This window comes from Galeopterus variegatus, unplaced genomic scaffold, assembly GCF_000696425.1.
Source record: "Galeopterus variegatus unplaced genomic scaffold, G_variegatus-3.0.2 Scaffold1, whole genome shotgun sequence".
NCBI classification, from domain to species: domain Eukaryota; kingdom Metazoa; phylum Chordata; class Mammalia; order Dermoptera; family Cynocephalidae; genus Galeopterus; species Galeopterus variegatus.
The window spans coordinates 1,553,440-1,574,244 of record NW_007726112.1 but is presented as its reverse complement, the minus strand read 5'-3'; the positions used below and the strand labels follow the sequence as shown (position 1 = coordinate 1,574,244).

The 20,805-nt window shown below is 34.7% G+C and overlaps 1 protein-coding gene across 2 annotated transcripts in view; it reads right to left on the bottom strand.

Moving 5' to 3' along the window:
* The window catches only part of KCNH7 (potassium voltage-gated channel, subfamily H (eag-related), member 7), a 504,650-nt gene that overhangs the window by 52,229 nt on the left and 431,616 nt on the right, over positions 1–20,805 (bottom strand). For both annotated transcript variants that reach the window (XM_008579962.1, XM_008580673.1), the window contains exons 10-12: positions 5,831–6,074; positions 2,652–2,857; positions 755–854 (exon numbers count right to left, since the gene is read on the bottom strand). In XM_008579962.1, coding sequence (XP_008578184.1) covers positions 755–854; positions 2,652–2,857; positions 5,831–6,074 — 550 coding nt within the window. The remainder of the gene's footprint in view (positions 1–754; positions 855–2,651; positions 2,858–5,830; positions 6,075–20,805) is intronic.

Below are 20,805 nucleotides of genomic sequence, written 5' to 3'. Positions count from 1 at the left end.
TGGGATGTTTGTTGGATCAGCCTGGAGCATGAGTGGCAGCTTCCTCGGGAAAGCCTTCTCCCATCTACTCAGGAACATGGGGTGGCTGCGCCCTCATCGGGGTTCCCATGAGGTGTACTTATTCCTGTGACAGCACCTACTATTTGAGGGTGTGTCCATCTCCCTCCCTAGGGCAGATGAATGTTGTTTTGCACAATTTGTTTCTCAGAATATTAAGTAGTTCTTTGAAAATGTGACATGTTAAATAAATATTTGTTGAATATAAGATTGAAACATAAATAATAGTCAGAGAGGTAGAAAAATCTAGAGAGAACGGGAGTGGCAAGCACTACAGAGAATTTGAGGATGGTGAGAACTGCTGTCACCTTTGTCCATGTCAGGCATGTGTGTGGGGCGTGGGGGAGGATGAGCTCCTGGCCGGAAGTGAGAGTCCTCCTTCACGTTTCTCAGAACTCTGATGCATACTTACTCAACTGTTATTAATTGACCTCCATTTTTTTTAACCAACCCATTTGTATTTTTTAAATCTATGTTGTCCTTGTAGATATCAGATGGCTTTGTTGAATAACATCTTTGAGAGCTATCAATCAGAAACCATAAACCATATCATTAGCTACTGAAAAAAGCAAAGAACTTGCTCTCTCAAAGCCTGAATAAAATTTACTCTTGAAATCAGAAGTATAATAAGCATTTAAGTAAGAAAAGCTAATAACCACATGCTCTACATTTAAACGTTAGAAATAGAATGAATCACCTTTCTCTCCTTCACTTTCAAATGACAATTTCCTTCTTTGTAGCTTACAGTTGTCTCCTTCAGAATCATTCATGGATTGTGATCGTAGTAAGAGATCAGCCTTTGTTAACAAAACAACAAGATAAAATGGAAGATTACTCAATTTGAACATAATATACTATCAATAAACTCTTTAGTACTTCATATTATTTCAACCACTTTATTAGATCACAGGCAAATAGCTACAATACTTCCCTTAAGGGTTGCCTCTAAATTATAAAATAGACTGACAGGATAATTCTAGTAGTTTCACCACCTGATGGGGAAATCATAGTTGTAGAAGTTATTTAGTAGAAATGTTTGGGGATGGCGTCAGCATTTAGAAGCAAAATATTCTCTTTCGTGGAATGTGTTTTATGTAACTGGTTAGTTAAAATAAAGACAATAACTTTTAAAAACTTTGCAGAATCTGTATTACTGCAGAGAAAAATGTGTAAACTTATTATAATTAGCTAAGATGTTTAAATTACACGGTAATAATCACAAGGTTAAATTTTACAATAAATATAAGGTTGAATTCAATAAACATTTTACTTTTGAACCCTTTATTATTTTTGTTCCCAGCTCCTCCTTCCTCCTCCTGTGGTTCACTCTGTACAATATTATCAATCTTGTAAGTAAAAATAAAAACTATTATATTCATTTGGGTGCTGCCTAAACATTATATAAAGAAATTACCTGAGGTAGGTATTTATCATTTTGCAAGGCAAAATCAGAATGAGGCTGGTGATTTTTTATGGGAATTATGTTAAAATACTCAATTAAAACCATTATAAAAAACATATGCTCTTAATAATTTGAACCTTTTATTTCCTAAATATTTTTTAACTTTTCAGTGTTTGGAAAAGAAGCAATTATCTGAACTGGTGCATCAGGCACCCTCGTGACCTTAAAAGCTTTCCTTTCTTTTTGATTTTCTCACTCTCACAGTGCCTGGGAATGACTATAACTCCAGGGAGAATTAAATCTACCATCTTTTACTTAACTCTTTACTTATGGGTCTTTTATCCAGAGATTCTTTTTGTTAGTTTTCAAATACACAGGCAAGTATCAACCACCCAATATTTGATTTCTGATTTTAAAAAGTATTTAGACTTGGAGTGGGGTTGCTGGGTTTTTGAGGGGGAAAGGGATGGAGCAGGGATAACCTAGTAATAAATTATGGGCACAACATAAGTTCTATATCCATAGAATAGTAGTAGGCCATAAGGACACATTTTTGCAGTGTAAGAGGACAAGGGACAGAAGGGCTACACTCTCAAAATTCATTCAGGTTAACTTATGTGTAGAATTATTTAAAGTATTATTTCTATTAGGCCATATATTATTCATTTTGCAGCATTAAGTTTGACTGTACTATAAAACCTGATTAATTTATACTTCTGTGATTTGAAAATTTTATTGAATGTGGACCTAAATTTGAATGAGGTTGTTTTTTCATTATTGTTGAGATGATAATAATCAATGTAGATGTAAATAATAGCTGAGGATAATTTAACTTATGTATAAGATAAGCTCTTCTAAGGGATTTTCAATAGCCTAGAGTTACTCATTTCTTGCAAATAATTGGCACAATATAAGCCAAGACTATTTAAAATCAAGTACGTCACCTCAGGGTTCCTTCAAGGTCAAACTTGACTGATATACTTAAAATTATTCAACATATTTGAAAGTAATTAGGCTAAATCACATTCGTATAATTTAGAAACTTCAATATTAGGCTGGGCTTTTCTTCCACATATTCAGATTGGTAAAGTTTTGCTACAATATTTTGTTTGGTTTTTCAGAAGTATTAGTGCAATCCAAGAATAAAATAAAATGTCAAAAGTACATAAATAAGCAAACAGTTAATATATACCTTTGCACCCTCATGCCTTAGGTTGAAAGTCAACTCTAGGTTTGTTAGAAAGTGATCAGAAAATTCAGGATACATATCCAAAACTTCTAACAAGTCTTCTCGCTGAATCTTATGCAGGTCACAGTATGTGAGAGCTCTTACATCTGCATTCGACTTTCCAGGTTTGGCATAAAGATGAACCATTTCTCCAAATATATCATTTTTTCCTAAAAGAAAAGAAAAGATATGGAAAAAAAAAGAGAATCCAAACTTCATCTTTTCCTTCGAAAAGTAGAAGGGGACGACCAACTAACCAATCTTTGCATTGAAGATTTCAAATGTAAGACCCCAGAGCCAACGGACACTTGGGCAGTAAAGTTCTAGCACCTGGAGTGACTGCCCCTTCCCATGTTTGCTGAATGGAATTTTGCCTCTAAAGTCACTGGCCCTGATATAGTCCTTTTTGTTTCCTTGTTTTGGTTATTTGTCTAAGGGCCTAGAATGTAGCAAATTTACCTTGTCTGTTATGCACCAGATTGCTAGCAAAGGGCTTTGCCATATAACATTTTAAAGATATTTTCAGGTAGGTGTGTTCTGCTCTTGTCAATCCAGAAATATGAGAATGGCCACAGAGAGTCACATTCACAATCTTTCTGTCTCAGGATGGTCTCTGGAGACGATGCTGAGCAAGGGGTTATGTGGAGCTCTTTTGACACTGAGAGGATTGGGGGAACAATTTGAACGCACTTTGTTTCCTTTAAGAACCACTTTTGGATTTGCCCTTAATGAGTTTGTCCAATTGTTTAATAAATCTAGTTATATTTTCTCAACATATTTAATAATGCTTTTTGTCACCTGGCCTTTGTTTTGAAAGTTTACCCTCTTGCCTTCCTGCAAAACTTGGGGTTATTTCAGTGTCTGCTTTCTGAGGGACGCTCCCCATCACCTCTGCCTAGCCACAGGCCACCTGTTTTTTAACATCTTGTTCAAAGGTGAGAATAAGAATGACAGCAGCAACAAGTGTTTGTTGAGAACTAAGTAGGTGCCAGGCACGGGGTCAAATGCTTAGGTGCATTAACACGTTTTATCCCCAAAATAACTTCATGAAGGAATTACTAATTATTATCCAAATGTTGTAAATACAGAAAGAGGATTAAAGAGGTAAACTGATTAGCTCAAGGTCACCTTCTTAGTTGGGTGAAGTGGAGGGAGGGAGTAGCCAGGATTAAAGCCCATGCTTTCTGACTCCAGAGTCAAAGTCCTTACACACCTGACACTATATATCTAATCTCTCCCCAGTATTTTTCCTGGATGTCTTTTCCAGCTAGATTTTTCTGTTGCTAAACATTAAGACATTTGCAAATTGTACCAATGGTACTTAATAAATATTGATAGATTACTTATAACTTTTAAAGATTATTAATGACAGTGTAAAGTAGTACTTTCTTATATCCTAAAACTTCTTTTCAGATTTAGGAAAAATTCCCTGTATGTGTTATTTCAGTTTTTGGTAGACAACCTCATGTATAGCCCATTGCGGAAGCTATCAAAGATATTTTTAAGCAATAAAATTCTAACTAGTTAAAAAAATGCTGTAATATTTTTCTTTTAAATAAGAATTTAATGGGGAGAAATCAAATACCATACCTTAACTACATGAGAAAAACTGACATTGAAGAGAATACATTAATATCGTTTAAATAAATACTTAGCCTTTCAAAAACAGAATGAATAATCATAATTTTTAAGGATTTTAGGTGCTCATTTACATGGAAGTGGGGACAGGAAAGGAGAATCTTGAAATTCTTTACTTTTAATAGCTCAGTTTAGATATTATAAAAACAAAAAAAAAAAAAGAAGGAAAAAGTTCTGAGCTAAATTAACCATGGTCTTTATATTTTAATTACTTTACATGATGGTAAATGAGCAAGGAATAAGTCAGTCCATGTGTACAGCTTAGCAACACTCTAAAACTACTGTTTTATAAAGCAAGAAGTCTTGTTACCTTTCTATAGAAGCTAGGACTGGCTGATTTGAAGATCAGGAATGCAATGAAGCATCCTCCTTCCCTAGCAACATACCAGTCAAGGCCAAATCTATTGAAAACCTAACTCAATTGTGTAGCCTTGAAGCGATTTAGAATATGTTTTTATTCTTTGCTTATTGGATTAGAAACCAAATTGTGCATCTCGTCAATTTTGAGAAAAATTTTTTCATAATCATAATCAAATTATCAAAATATATAAGGAATCACTCAAACATCTTTATTCATGTATTTCAGTCCTGTGTTATGCCATACTCTGGTTCTACACAGCAGCAAAGGAAGCAGACAACACCCCTGTCCTTTTGCAGCTAATAGTCAGATGTGAACATCAAGAGTCAAGTGAAAGGAAATCATGAATTACATGCCCGTTGTTTAAATTGAGCTAGATTTAACACTGGGGGTAGGTGTTACCATGGGGAGAGTGAAACTTAACCCTCCTGGCTAGGTGGTAGGAGAGGAAAATAGAAGACCTCATTTCCCTCTGGTCCCTTGTTCTTCCTCACTGTCCTAATATTCCAAAGAAATTCTACAAGTTCCCTTGGTCTAAACTTATTTTTAAAGACAAATTAAACACAGGCTTTCTTTTGCACCCAAACCAGTTTAGTTTATTACTACTTTGAATCTCATCATCATCTCTATCCCTCGGTGTTATGTTCATAGCTCTGTATTACTTAGGTAAGGACTCATATAATTCCATTTAATGGGACATATGTGCAATGAATACATGAAATTCGTCAAAATGTAAACTCAGTTCATGACAGGGCATTGGCACATGCTAGCAAGTATGCCTACAACATATATAGTTGATTTTAAGGTGTTAAGGGATCAAACATGAAGCCAAGATCTTCAAACATGAAAAGAAAAATGCTGACTATTTTCACATATTTGGCTTCAAATGTCTAAGTTGCTGCCAAGAAATGAAGAGAATCAAGGAAGATTTTACACATCAGAGAAAAAGTGAGAAAGTCAAGAAAATGTATTTTCTTCAAGGTTAATTTGATTTGAATTGAATTTTAAATAAAACTTTTAAATTGCCCACTAGTCTTTAACAGTCCTTATAAATAAATCAATTAGTACATTTTTCTATCATTTTAAACTATGCATTGCCCTCTAGCTAATAACTGAATTAGTCACCATCCAATTCTAAAACACTCACCCAGAATAGCTACCACAATGTCATCTTTGAGGATTTCAATGGAGCCTCTGGATAAGAAATAAAGTGCAGTGAGGACATCCCCACAGTGAACGAGGGTGTCTCCTGGAGGTGCATGGGTGGTCTTGAACTTCATTGCCAAAGCTCTAAGGCAACCTTTACTTGCCCCCCGAAAGGCTTTGCAGTTTTGCAGCAAAGTCTGGTTGAGATGTAGACAAATATCAGCTTGTAAGCATTCTGGGAAACCCTTTAGGACCTGAAGAAAAAAAAATAAAGAGTTTCATACTACCAGTGCACTGGGTACCTCGACCTGAAATAAAGTCTATTTCTTGCTCACAGAACCACAGGTGTAGTAATTGTCACTCAGGAGTTCTCACAACCCTCTACCTCGCCTACCTTAATGAATATGTGGTTTGCTAAACATGTCAGAATTTTCAACTCTAATACTTGTTCTCTGATTAACTGCAGGCTTTCAGACTCAAATTCTGTCTCATTAAAATGTAAGCCTACAACTTCTCACACAGCTTCTCTTTCCCTGCATTATGTTATGTAGCATCATACTGCACACAGACATAATGCAATGTGACAATAAGACATAATCATGAAAGGTGGTACAACTAGAAGGACAATCAGCTTTTTGAAGAAACCTCAAGTCAGTATAGATTCCTATCTCTGGTATACTTTTTAGTTATAATTAGTAATCATGTTAATACTGAAATAGCCATGATATTTGTAAATGTCATACACCAGAGAGTGCTCTTAGTTAACATTACTTGGAATATTTATGTTCTGTATACAGATTACTAATACTAAATATTTTGATAATCACTGAAATAGAGAAAGGAAAGGAGAATAGCAAACATACTTTAAAATTATTTTCAGAAATAGAAATTATGCCAAAATGTACAGCGCATATATAAGCTTCTAAAATGCTACTGTTTTGACAACCTATTCAGGAGCTAATTTAAAACTTGGAGAACAGATTGAACAATAGCTTATGACAAGTGCTACTCAGTTTGAACTGAATAAAATTTTACGTTACTTTTTTTTTTTTTTTTAATTCCCAGTATATAATGGGTCAAGACACTAAACTCTTGCTTTTCTACGTCTTGCTATTTTGGGTGTCGTATGGAGATGTTAATTTTCATTTTGATTTTCCCCTGCTGGTACAAATAGACTCATTTAAATATGCTTTGGGGTAGATGGAGGGAGCATTATATAGGGAAACTTATAGTACAATAATGCAATTTTGGAATTTTATATCTTTCTGGATCAAACTTGCTATGCCATCCAATATAGCTAAAAGTAATCATGAGTTGTTTATAAGGCAATTCAAATGTATTTGGTCCACAGAGGAACTTCAAATTAAATAATATTTGAGTGAACTTACAATTATTACTATTTTTAATATTAAAGTGGCCTACTTCTGTAGGACTGCTGTGTGATGCAACTGGTCAGACTAACTGTGATATAATATAAAAGGATCAATTAGAGACCTGAAGCACTACAGCCACAATTTTCCACTCTGTTTTCTTCATTGCACATAGTTACCCACAGACATGGGTAGAAGGTGTTTTAGAAGACAATCCATGGAACTGAATTCTATTCATGAGTTTGCCACAGGTTAACTCTTGTGCAAGTCACTTCACCCATCTGTGTCTCTCTACCATAGAATGAGAGCCTTCACAATATTGCAATTAGCCATAATGTACCAATAAATACTGTGTCCATTGTCAGGCACTGCTCATCCAGCTTCATGCCACTGTAAGAACTTAAACTTTCATCATGAAATTCTCTATTACCTGGCTCAAGTCCCCCCAAAATGAGCCTTTGTCTGATACGAACTCCTGTGCACTCATGTACAATCACGCTCCTTAACTGTGGGCTTGGTCTGCACGACTAAACTCCTGCCAGATTCCATACTTGCACTGAAGACTTTTCCAAAATGATAACTTGACTAGTCTTTGCCTGTTTCTACCTCTGGGTGCTGGAAGATCTTTTCCCACTCTTTGTTGGGATCCTGTATCAGCTCGGCTTCTCTCATGAAATCAATCCTCTGGATCACTGACCCCTTCTATCATCTATACCATCCCATTGGATTTTTTGGCAAGTGATGCTGGACTGGAGTTGAGCCAAGTTTGGACACTGTTTTCTAAAAGAGGAGCCACTTTATTTGGAGGCTCTAGGATAAAAAAATACTCCAGTTTACTGGCCTCTGAATATGTCTTACTTCTCCTCCCTAAAGCCCACTCTTGTGGTCTCAGCATAACTCTCAAATGACCCAGAACAGATAAGGATGTGTAGAACATTACATCCAGTAACAGATTAGATATGCCCATCTTTCTCTTAAGACATGGCTGTAATAAGGTGCAAGAAGGCATTTTATATTTTATGTAAATAGGGGAGATATTGCTACCATTATAGTAGTTGGAATGAGAATACTGAGCTTGTAGCTGCTATTTCTAGTATTTTTTCCTGAGTATAGCCTAGTTATAGAAGAAAAATCACATGTGCATGTATGTATGCTTTGATTTGGAAGAAAGAAATGGGATGAAGTTGGGGTTCTCCATTTCTCTGAGTGTGTGATTGAGCTATGCAATCAGACAGGCATAAGCTGAATTTCTAACTCCATCACTTACTAGTTGTGACTTTGGTCAAGTTACTTGACTTCTCTGAGATTCAGCTTTTTCTTTTGTAAAATTAAATTAGTAATGTTTACTTCACAGAGTTGTGGCCACAATTAAATATGATAATGTACACAAACCATTTCATGCACAATAGATGTTCAATAAACAATTTACTTCAAACTTCTTTTGTTATTTTTAGTCACACATATTTATTGTTCCTGAAAAACTGGTATGTTCTCTTTAGCTAGAAACTGAGAGACACAAGACCTGTGCTTTCTCTTTGGTCTACCTTATAGGAAATCCACTAAGTTTTGCGCCTCAACAGAGTTTAAATGTTTTGTGCCTTATTACATAATCTGTTTAAGAATCCTTTTTCTTTGCATGTCTCTTTAATTACTGTTTCCTCCTTCTGGCTTGTTAAATGTTCTAGTTTACTTGCACTTAGGTTTTACTATGAGTTGCCTAAATCTTTTTTGAAAGTGGGTAGTTAGTAAAGCCAATTTACAAATACGTTCTTGGGATTCAAATAGTCATGGAATCACCCACAAAACCTTAAGGGCACTTGGGGAAGCTTTTTCTTGTTAAATGTCCTCAGCCTCCGACATTTATTGTAATAGATGCGACATCCATTGGAAAGGATTACATTGAAATGGAGGTTACATAGAGGCTTTGTTTTCACATGGGAAAATATACAGACCTTGGCATGAACTTGTCTAAAGAATTCTTGTGTGGTTGTTAGACCTTCACTGACTCTTAACTTTCTTGTCTTCACATAGATGGCTCAAGTAAAAATCAAAAGATAATATTCAGTTGTTGAATTTCTTACTAGTCCAAGAGTTTGGCTGCCTCAAATAAGTTAGCAGCTTTGGAATCTGAGTTACACCTAAGTAAAGGAACTTTAAAAGGGAGAGTTAAAAGAGAAGAAATAGAGGTAGAAGTACCTTTAAAAAAGCAGGAAGGAAGAGTTATGTTTGAGTAGGTATTTATCCAGGCCACCCCTCTTCACTGGTCCCAGCTTTGTGGACTTCTTTGCTTCCTACTTATTGTACTTTTCTTTTTCTTTTCTGGTTTAGTTTTCCCTCTAAACTCCCTGAAATAGAACCTTCTCATTTACCTCTCAGATACTGGCATTTTACTAGGTCTAGCTGCTCTGGCTGCAAAGAGTTGCTGTGTTGAGTCCACAAGTACAAACCAGGACACAAGTTGGTTTGGTGATTATTATATTCATTTCCACTACACTCTACACAACCTTCTTGTCTGTCAAACTCTGAAGCTGTGAAGGTACATATCACCTTCCACTATGCATCTGGAGCCATCGTTTTATTGAGTCAGTCTAATTTTAAAGATCAAGAAACATCGCCCAGAATCAATTTCATGACCTACAGCTTGGAAGAGCAGCTCTCATTCTTTTAGCAATTATTTATTAATTATCTGCCACACACCAGGCACTATGCTAAACATGGGAGCATAATGATGAATAAAGCATGTTCTGAATATATACCTGCCCCTCAAGCCTTTTTCTAAATGACCAAATTAAAAAAAATAATTATATGGAATAATCAGAATTTCTCACATTTTGCTTTCTATGCTAAACTTGTATATTTACAATGTATATTTCTAATATTAATGGTTGTTCAGATGAACCCTCAAAGTAACAATTAATTTAAGATAAATGGAAAACTCTAATTTCATTTTTCTGATACTGGCTGGTAGAGGGGCAGATTTTTAAGACTTCTTGAAGTTCCAGAAAATTTTTTCAAGGCTAATAAAAATCCCATATCTTTATTATGATATAAGGTCACTTGAATGTCTTATACATGTAAGAATAACTTCCCTTTACTTAAATTTATGAAAATTTTTGGGACTCTTTTAAAAATCAAATTATCACTTGCAAATTAAAATTTGTTCTTTTAAGTGAGTATGAAATGCTTTCTATGATTGTTAAAAGAAATCAACCCATAGCTTAGTACTAGAAGACCCAAAATTTAAAGGCATTCAAACATGAACAACCCAACAACAAGACAGAATTATTAAATCAAAGTAAAACTCATTAAAGAAATCACATAAGACAAAGGGAGAGCAAAAATGAAAATAACCATTGCATAATAAACATCTATTAAGGATTCAACTTACATTAAACTTCCATAAAATATATATATGCTGACACACATATAATGACATAAAACTATAATATTGTTTATATTTGTAATTATGTAGTGTGTGAATTCAAAATTTCTCTATACAATGAATACAAACTTTAGAAAAGAAAGGATGCCGAAGTTAATATACATCTGAAACTTCTGATTTGATACATTGCTCATCAAAATGAAAGTCTCATTAACTTTTTCATAAGTAAATCCTTTAATTTAAACTTATGAATTTATACTAATAAAACAATTACACTATACCTTTTATGTATTGGGGCACAAATGAAAAAAATTTGGCCCAGGCCTATGAAAGATTATATTAAAGAAATGTGTCCAAGGCTTTTGTCAGTGGAGTCTGAGCAGAGAAATATCTTAATTAATGAAGTTTTTTCCTTTTTTGATTTGTCACTATTCTATCACCTTACAAGAAAAAAAGAGAGGTATTTATTTCCTTAATTAAATTTTCCTTGGCTGCTGATAGATAAGGATTTTCAAATGAAGTTAAATATTCATGATGTGTTGGGCCTTTAAAAAACTAACACCACCTTAAAGTGACATTACAAGTGGATTAACGTGGCAGCCTAAGATGGCGCTGGGAGAAAGCAGGGGGGGAGTGTCTGCGGGAACCTTGCCTTAGCCCTTTATGGCCGCACTTGTGAACACTGCGTAATTGCAATAGCTAGGTATTGAGACAGGATGCATCCCCTTAACCCTTAAGCTGATTGGAGGATGCAAAAAACCTGCCTTTGCCATTTACCTTTAAAAGCCAATGCTTGTGTGTTAATAAACGGAACTGCTTGACAGAACCCCCACCGCGTCTGAGTGTCCTTTAACTGGGCTGGTTTGGGGCCAGTGGTGTGCTCACCTCTCTTCATGGCTCTCTTCCCCTGTCTCCTTCAAAAGGGGACCGAAGGCAAAGAGGAATCCCAGGCCGTTCGCTCGCTCACTGAAAGGAACGAGGCTAGGGCTGTACTGGTTGTCTGCTGGCGGTGGACCCGACAATGATGTATTAACAATAAACTATTATTCTTCCCTCAAATTTAAAACACAAGATTCCATATTTGCTGTTTCTTAGCCCAGATTGCAGAACACTCTCTCATACTGGATGTTCTTTCCAGAGTCTGTTTGCAAGAGTGTCAATAGTTGAGTATTTTTAACCAAAAGTCTTTACAGATTTTTTCCATAGTATTTTAAACCATGTATTTGCAAAGAATCAAAATGTATCTTCTAATAGATTCCCATATCCAAACAGCATCAAAAGGTTGATCTATGCCCTAAAGAATGTTATTTTTTATTTATTTTACTTAGTGTAGTTGCAGAGGCGAACATTCCCAAAGGCAGGCTAAATAGGGCACATTTAGAAAGTCTGAGTGTAGCAAATGGCTCCCCTAACTAGCAGATTAATCATATGGACAATTTTGGTGGCTATGATAACTGGCATTAGGAAATTTTCTAGGGAAATTCTCTGGGTCATTAAACATACTCAAATCTTGACAAATTGGGATTAATTAAAACACAAATTGACACTCCCTATGGAGCACTGAACTTCAAGCATGATTATCAAATAGATTATGCAAGTAATATATTAAATCTTAAGTCTCTGCCCTACAGTACAGCTTTAATATTTTATGCCATTTTCTGATTCTGACAGAATCATTGTTTTTAATGTGGCCACTCAGCTTTTAATAAAAAGCAGAGCATTGTAGAATCCATGACTGTGGGAATATTTGTAAGCATTAGCAGAATAAACTAATTTTCTGCATGTAACTTTTAAACATTTAGCATATGATTTATATCACCTAGGGAGAAAAAATATGAGCAGAGCAAAAGCCTATCACACATACACATGTATAATAATGTCATAAATCTTGAACGAGTTTTGGTACCAGTAAGTGTTTCTTAAAAAATGAAACAAAATACTCCTTCCTACATCTCCTCTCTCCCAAGCTCCAGTTAGCTGAATAACTGTAAGATGTTTCTATGCTTTCAAAGGGAAACTTAAACTTTATCCTGACCTAAATTAAGTTAAGGCCAATGATCAGTTAGAGTGTGGATGATGATATGAGGGCAGAGGGGATTTTTTGCTTTTATACATATGTCTTTGTTACCGAGGTTCTGAAGTCTTTCTGCTAATTCAGCAAAAGCCTGACTTAAATAGGGTGCCTCAGGATTTCTGAAATGAGGTCTTGGGGGAATCCTTGGAACCCATCAGGGATTCTAAGGGCAACAGGAGGAATCTGTATCCTGAGGAACAGTGTCAGGACCTCCTCTCCTTCTCCCTGCTCAATTATTAGAGAGAGGTAGTGGGGGAAGGAATAAAGAGAATATAACAGTAGTGGGTTCTGTTGGATGCTCTGCAAATACTTCTTCCCAAATGGGTTGATTGTAGATAAACTGAGCTTGCTTACAAAGTTAGGAAAAGGAAGGTGCAGTCTGATTTGAATAAACATTTCTCAAAAGAAGACATCCAAATGGACAACATGTATATAAAAAATACTCAACATCACTAATCATCAGGGAAACGCAAATCAAAACCACGGTGAGATATCACCTCACCTCAGTTAGAATGGCTATTACCAAAAAGACAAACAAAACAAAACAAAACCCAAAAACCCAAATGGTGATCGGAATGAGGAGAAAGGGGAACTCTTACACACTGTTATGAGAATGTAAATTAGTACAGCCACTATGGAAAATTTTATGAAGCTTCCTCAAAAAACTAAAAATAGAACTACCATATGATTGGAATTCCACTGCTGGGTATTCATCCAAAGAAAAGGAATTAGCATACTGAAGAGATATGTGACCCCCATGTTTATTGCAGCACAATAGCCAATAAATGAAATCAACCTAGGTTTCCATTGACAGATATATGGAGAAAGAAAATGTGATATCTATACACAATGGAATACTACTCAGCCACAAAAAGTAATGAAATCTTGTCATTTATGGCAACATGGGTATGCCTGGAAGACATTAACTTAAGTGAAATAAGACAGGAAGACAACTATCTCATATGTGGGAGCTAATAAAAGTTGATCGCACAGTAGAAAGGCTGGGAAAGGTAGGGAGGTAAGGGAGAGGTTGGTTAATCAACACAAGATTATAGCCAAATAGAAAAAATATTAATACATTCTAGTAGTCTACAGTAGTACTAGGTGTCTATAACTAACAATAATTTATTGTTTTCAAATAGCTAGAAGAGAGGAGCTCAAATGCTCTCATTACAAAGAAATGATAAATTTTTGCAGTGATGGATATGCTAATTACTGTTATTTGATCATTACACATTGTATATATGTATTAAAATAAAACTCTATACTCCATAAACATGTACAACTAATATGTGTCAACTAAAAATAATAAAAATATGTATTAAAAAATGCAGTGTATGAACCAAGAAGTCCTGCAATTGTGAAGTGCATTGTAGATTTCCATGGCTTAGAAAAAAAAAGTAGTAATTTCTTATATTGATTTTGTTTTGAAGTGATAATACTTTGGATGTATTAGGTTAAATTAAATATATCATTAAAATAAAAAAATATGTTCAAGTAGAATTTATTTCAGGAATGTAAGGATTTTAAAAGCATTACATTAATGGTAAAGCCATTTTCATTAATATTACCTATTATTATTCAAAAATGTTTTACAGATTCTAGTAAACTAAAAAGAAGTTGTTATTAAAAAGAATGAATTTATTTCTTTTTGCTACTGACATAATTGTATACTTAGAATATCGAAGACTAAACCCACTAGAGAACCCTCCACCAAGCAAACTAAAACAGGCCTTAAGTCAAAATCAATAAAAAGTCCTATCAAAATGAGGCAGAGAATTTGTTAAAGTGGTTACATAGAAGATAGTTTTATTAGGGCCGACCCCGTGGCACACTCGGGAGAGTGCGGTGCTGGGAGCGCAGCAGCAATCCCGCTGCAGGTTCGGATCCTATATAGGAATGACCGGTGCGCTCGCTCACTGGCTGAGCGCGGTGCGGCTGGGCACAAAAAGAAGATAGTTTTATTATATATTATCTATAAACAGGTAAAAATTGATATGTGTAATATATTTCACTGACTGACAGCTATATAAAATTTAAGAATAAATTTAATAAAATGGTAAGAATTTCTAAAAGAAAATTGTGAAATCTTATTGAATTAGATCTTATTTTTTAATACATAATCCAGTAGTTCTTAACCCTGGATACGTATGAGAACAGATATAAAAATACAGAGGCTGGCTGGTTAGCTCAGTTGGCTAGAGCACAGTGTTACACCACCAAGGTCAAGGATTCAAGGGTTCTGATCCCCATACTGGCAAGCTGCTAACACCCGCCCCCCCCCACAAAAAAACCAGAAAAAACCCCACTGGAAACTGAGACTTCACTATAAGCAATTCTGATTTAATTATTGTAGGGTAGGTCTGAAGCACTGAAATTTGTTTAAAATATTTCAGATGATTTTAATGTGCAGTAAGAATGAGAACTTCACAATGAAAATCCGAAATTATGTAAAAATTAATATAAAATTTACAGAAAGAGAAGAGTTAGAGCAAGTCTACCATTGCTTGCTATCTTTCCCAAGGAACACCCTGGAAAGAAAAGTGACCATCTAGTGACAAACATTAGTGATCTACTCCTGGCAAAAACACTAAAGGTATTTTTTAGTGGGGTAGTTCCTATCTGTGGAATGCTTTTAGCAGATATATCTAGTCTAAATTGCTTATGGCAAACAAATATTTCATCAATAGATTTACAGGCTATGGCTCTCTGGAAAATGTCATACAAGCTTTGTAACATCCAGTGTATGAAATGTAAATGCTTAATGACCAAAAGAGTTTCTTTCTGATAGTTTTATATCATCACATATATTGTACAGGGACTTCCTATGTTAAATCTGAGCCAGAACTCGTACTAATACAGCAAAGATGGATCTCCTCCCTTATGCCTTACTATTACTTATATCGTTGAAATTATTAGTAAATCTTGATACTAGTTACAATTTCTGATTCTTGTGAGCCAGATCTGGCAATCTAATCTTTGGGTTATCTCAAAAGTCCAACATCAAGTGTGCTGTAACTGAATAAAAATAGTCATATATTTTATATGGCAAAATAAATGTTCTCAAGTAGCATAACTTAGGTGGTATTTTAATTAAATGTAATAAGAATAGCTTATATAATAAATTTTACCAGTACTACCTTCTATTCATTTGAAGAAAATTATTTTCAAAAACAGATCAAACAGATTATAGAGTTTTTATTCTAATCATATAACAAAACTTATAAGAAAATCTAGAAAACTACTTATATAATCCAAAGGTTTAGTGGGACCTTCTTAGAACAGTAAAGAAGGGCCGACCCCATGGCGCACTTGGGAGAGTGCAGTGCTGGGAGTGCAGCAGTGCTCCCGCCCCGGGTTCAGATCCTATATAGGGATGGCCGGTGCACCCCTATATAGGGGTGGCCCTTGGCGACACCAAGCCAAGGGTTGTGATCCCCTTACCAGTCACAGACAAGACAAAAAACAAAAACAAAAACAAAACCTGTAAAGAATACCTGAATTATGTAAAAAAAAAAGGTGATTAATCAGATCACATCAAAAACAACAAAACTTTTGTATGCCAAAGATCCCTTAAACAAAACCAACACATTGAAAAGATATTAGGAACAAATTTCAATATAGATGACAGATAAATAATTAATATGTATAATTTACAAAAACTTCTTACAGAATGTTAAGAAAAGATGACAGAAAATATACAAAAATGCTTTGAATAGATAATTCATAGAAAAAAAATTCAAATGACTATATATATGTGTATATATGAATGAAAAGGATGTTCAAATTCAATAGTAGCTAGAAAAATGTCATTAAAGTAACAACAAACTTAATATCCATTAAAGTAGTAAAAATTAAAAACAACTATAACACCCACTGCTAGTAAATGGAAGGGAGGGAAGTACCAACATTGTTGGTAGAAATGTAAATTGTTAAACATTTTTGGAATGTAATCTTATAATAGCTATTAAAATTTAAAAAGTCACATGATGTTTAACCCAGAAATCTCTTACCTGGGAGTCTACCCATAAAAATATAAGTACCAGTAAGAGAAATATATGTAAGGATGTTTATTGTAGTATTGTTTGAAGTGAGATAAAATTAGAAACAAAATGAAAGCCCATCAGTGAGAGAATAGCCTGTTATTATGATTATAGAGCGTAATTATATACTATTATATGTCTTATAATTATAGAATATAAAATAAATTACTGTAGAATGTTATGTGCCATTAAAAGAAATAAATTAGAGTTGTATCAGCTGACTTGGAGGTATTTCCTGAATGGTGAAAAGTTGAAAGTTTCTCATCTAAGATCTGGAATCAGACAAGGATGCCCATTATCACAAATTCTGTTTGACATAACACTGGAAGTTCTACTCAGAGCAATTAGGCAATAGAAAGAAATAAAGTGTATTCAAATTGAAAAAGAGGTGAAAGATTTCTACAATGAAAACTATGAAACACTACTGAAAGAAATTAAAGAGGATGCACATACAAAATGGAGAAACATCCCATGTTCATGGATTGGAAGAATTAATATTGTCAAAATGTCCATACTACCCAAAGCAACATACAGATTCAGAGCAATCCTTATCAAAATACCAATGACACTCTTCACAGAAATAGAAAAATAATCCTAACATTCATATGGAATAACAAAAGACCTCGAATAGCCAAAGCAATGTTGAGCAAAAAAATAAATAAAGCAGGAGGCATTACACTACCTGACTTCAAAATATACTATAAAGCTATAGTAACCAAAATGTCATGGTACTAGCATAAAAACAGATGCATGGACCAAGGGAATAGAACAGAGAACACAGAAAGAAATCCATGTACTTACAGCCAACTGATCTTTGAGAAAGGTACCAAAAACATTGGAAAGGACAGTGTCTTTGATACATGGTGCTGAGAAAACTGGATATCCATGTGTGGAAGAATGAAACTAGACCCCTATCTCTCACTATATACAAAAATCAACTCAAAATGGATTTAAGACTTAAATGTAAGACCTGAAACTATAAAACCGCTAGAAAAAAACACAGGGGTAAAGCTCTAAGACGTAGGACTGGGCAAATTTTACAAATAAGACCTCAAAAGCACAGGCAACAAAAGAAAAAAATAAACAATTGGGGTTATATCAAACTAAAAGGCTTCTGCACAGCAAAGGAAACAATAAACGGAGTGAAGAGACACCTGCGGAATGAGAGAAAATATTTGCAAACTACATATCTGACAAGGGACTAATATCCAGAATACACAAGGAACTCAAACAACTCAATAGCAAAAAACCAAATAAACCAATTAAAAAATGGGCAAAGGAGCTGAATAGACATTTCTCAAAAGAAGACATACGAATGGCCAATGGGTATATGAAAAAATGCTCAACATCACTGAACATCAGGGAAATGCAAATCAAAAACACATTGAGATATCAACTCACCCCAGTTAGACTGGCTAATTATCAGAAAGACAGAAAATAATATATGCCAATGAGGATGTGGAGAAAGAGGACTCCTTATACACTATTGGTAGGCTTGTAATTTATCACAGCCATACGGAAGGCAGTATGGAGATTTCTCAAACAACTGCAGATAAGACTACCATACGACCCAGCAATCCCAATACTGGGTCTATACAAAAAGGAATGGAAATTATCATGTCGAATAGATACCTGTACACCCATGTTTATGTCAGCTCTATTCACAATAGCTGAGATAGAAAACCAACCTAAATGTCCGTCAACGGAAGATTGCATAAGGAAATGTGGTGTATATACATGCAAGCAAATACTACTCAGACATAAAAAAGAACGAAATTCTGCCATTTGCACCAGCATGGATGAGCTTGGAGAAAATTATGTTAGGTGAAGTAAGCCAGGCACAGGAAGAGAAATACTTCATCTTATCATTCATATGTGGGAGCTAAAAAAACAAAACCCAAAACAAACAAATAAATAAATAATAGTAAGTTGAACTGTAAAAAGAAGAGAGAACTGTGGTTACTAAGGGTAGGAAAGGGTAGGGGGAGGGGCATAGTGAGAGGCTGGTTAATGGACTCAAAATTACAGCTAGATAGAAAAAATACATTCTATTGGTGTGCAGTTGACCCAGGAATCTATCATCAACGATGATTTAATGCATGTTATCGAACAGCTAGAAGAGAGGTGATCAAATGCTCATATCACAAAGAAATGATTAAGTTTTGCGATGATTAATATGCTAATTACCCTGATTAGATCATCAAACATTGTACACATATACTGAAATATAACTCTGTACCCCATAAATATGTACAATCAATATTTTTCAAAAAAGCTAATAATAAAAGAGGAATAAATTAGAGTTGTATCAGTCTACAACTGATATGACTTGGAGGTATTTTTATGAGATAGCAAATGAGAAATATCAACTGTGTATAATTTAATATTATTTTTCTACATTAAATTATGCACATATATGTGTGTGGAGGTATATATACGTGTGTGTATGTGTATACATGCAAATATAATTATATTAGCATAGAGAAAGAGGTGGAAGTTTATACACATGGGCAATGAATAATGGGATTCTTAAAGTACTGATGTAGCAGGGAGATAGTAGGAATGGAGACGTAAATTAAAAAGTAAAAAATCTTTAAAATGCTGCACTAAAATATATCATTATAAAAAAAGAACATGTGTTGTAACTTCACTTATGTAAAATCTGTGTGTACATTTGTGTGTGTGTGATATGTGCATCATCAGGAAACATGATTCCCAAGTTAAAAAAATATTCTATCAGGCTATATTTTGTAAGTCTGTAAAGTGAGAAAAATATATATGATATACAACAAATATGATTACCAAGATCATGTTACATCTGGGCTTATCTCTGAATGAAAAGATCTAAGATAATTTTCAATTACTTTAAACAAATTTTTATATACTCTTTGATAATTTATAATGATTCTATAATTTAAATTTTTAAAAACTTAGGTCCTTTTAATGTTTTCTTTAACTTTGCTTCAGTGATTGGTCAAGTCATTTCTTTCTCTTTAAGAATTGCCAGTACAAAAGCCGTAATCTCATGGCAACAATTAATTAATGTTTAATAAGAAATATAAAGATATTTTTGGATCCCAATTTTGTATGCTAAAATGAATGAGAATAAAACAAAAAGTAATAAAGCAATGTATTGGTTTAAAATTCCACTTAATGCTGTTCTCATGTTTAAGAATGACGGCATACAATTGATATGTAACCATAGTCCTTTCTTCATTGGTTGTGATGGAATGCTTCCCCTGCTTTTCTTTTTTTGATTATCATCATTGCAAACCCTGAAAGAGCCAATTCCTGGAGATGGAACCTAAGTGGCTAACTGGGTCTAAATTTTTAGTGGAGTCAAGTAGTGACATGCTGATTAGAGATTACACACCTACCCTATCTAAGGCTTTTCATGGACTGCCTTTCTCCTGCCTGTGTTGCCTGTAACAGCTGTAAGAGATCACCTTAACTTAATCAACAGACTGCTACCTGTCAAATGTTAACTGGCCACAACCCAGAAAGCCAGAATCCCTCTTTTGAATAAAGAGCCAATCCAATCAGAACTGGACAAGCTAAGATTCTTCTTTTGCATAGACAGACCGAAAAGGGAATCTGGTTGGTAACTTTGGCTATTTAAGACAATCCTTCTTTGTTCTGGCAGAGCACACTTTTGTTTTGTACTTTGTTTTTTGTACTTTTGTTTTGTTTTGTTATGGCTGCATTTCCCCAGTTTGTAAACTCTCCCTGGTTTGCAAACTGCTCACTGAAATAAAGTCTCCTTTTATCTTCACAATTCTTTCAGTGAATTTTGTCAATACCATTATCCACATGCCTCCACTATGCATTTACTTGAAGAATGTCTCCATCTCTGGTTATTTTACTCTAGTCCAGCCTATTCACATGGTTTCCCTTTTACCAGTCCTACTTGTGAAATTTTGCGCCAGGTATTAGTTTTTCTGGCATTATCTCCTCTCCGTTCTCCCAGTATCTGATCAAAGGGAATTGATTTATTATAATCCTCTGACCTCAGTGCTGGTGTTACCTGAATAGCTCATAGATAAAAGCAGATTAAATTAGAGTTAGGCTCTGGGCTAAAGCATCTTGAAAAACACTACTAAGACTCCA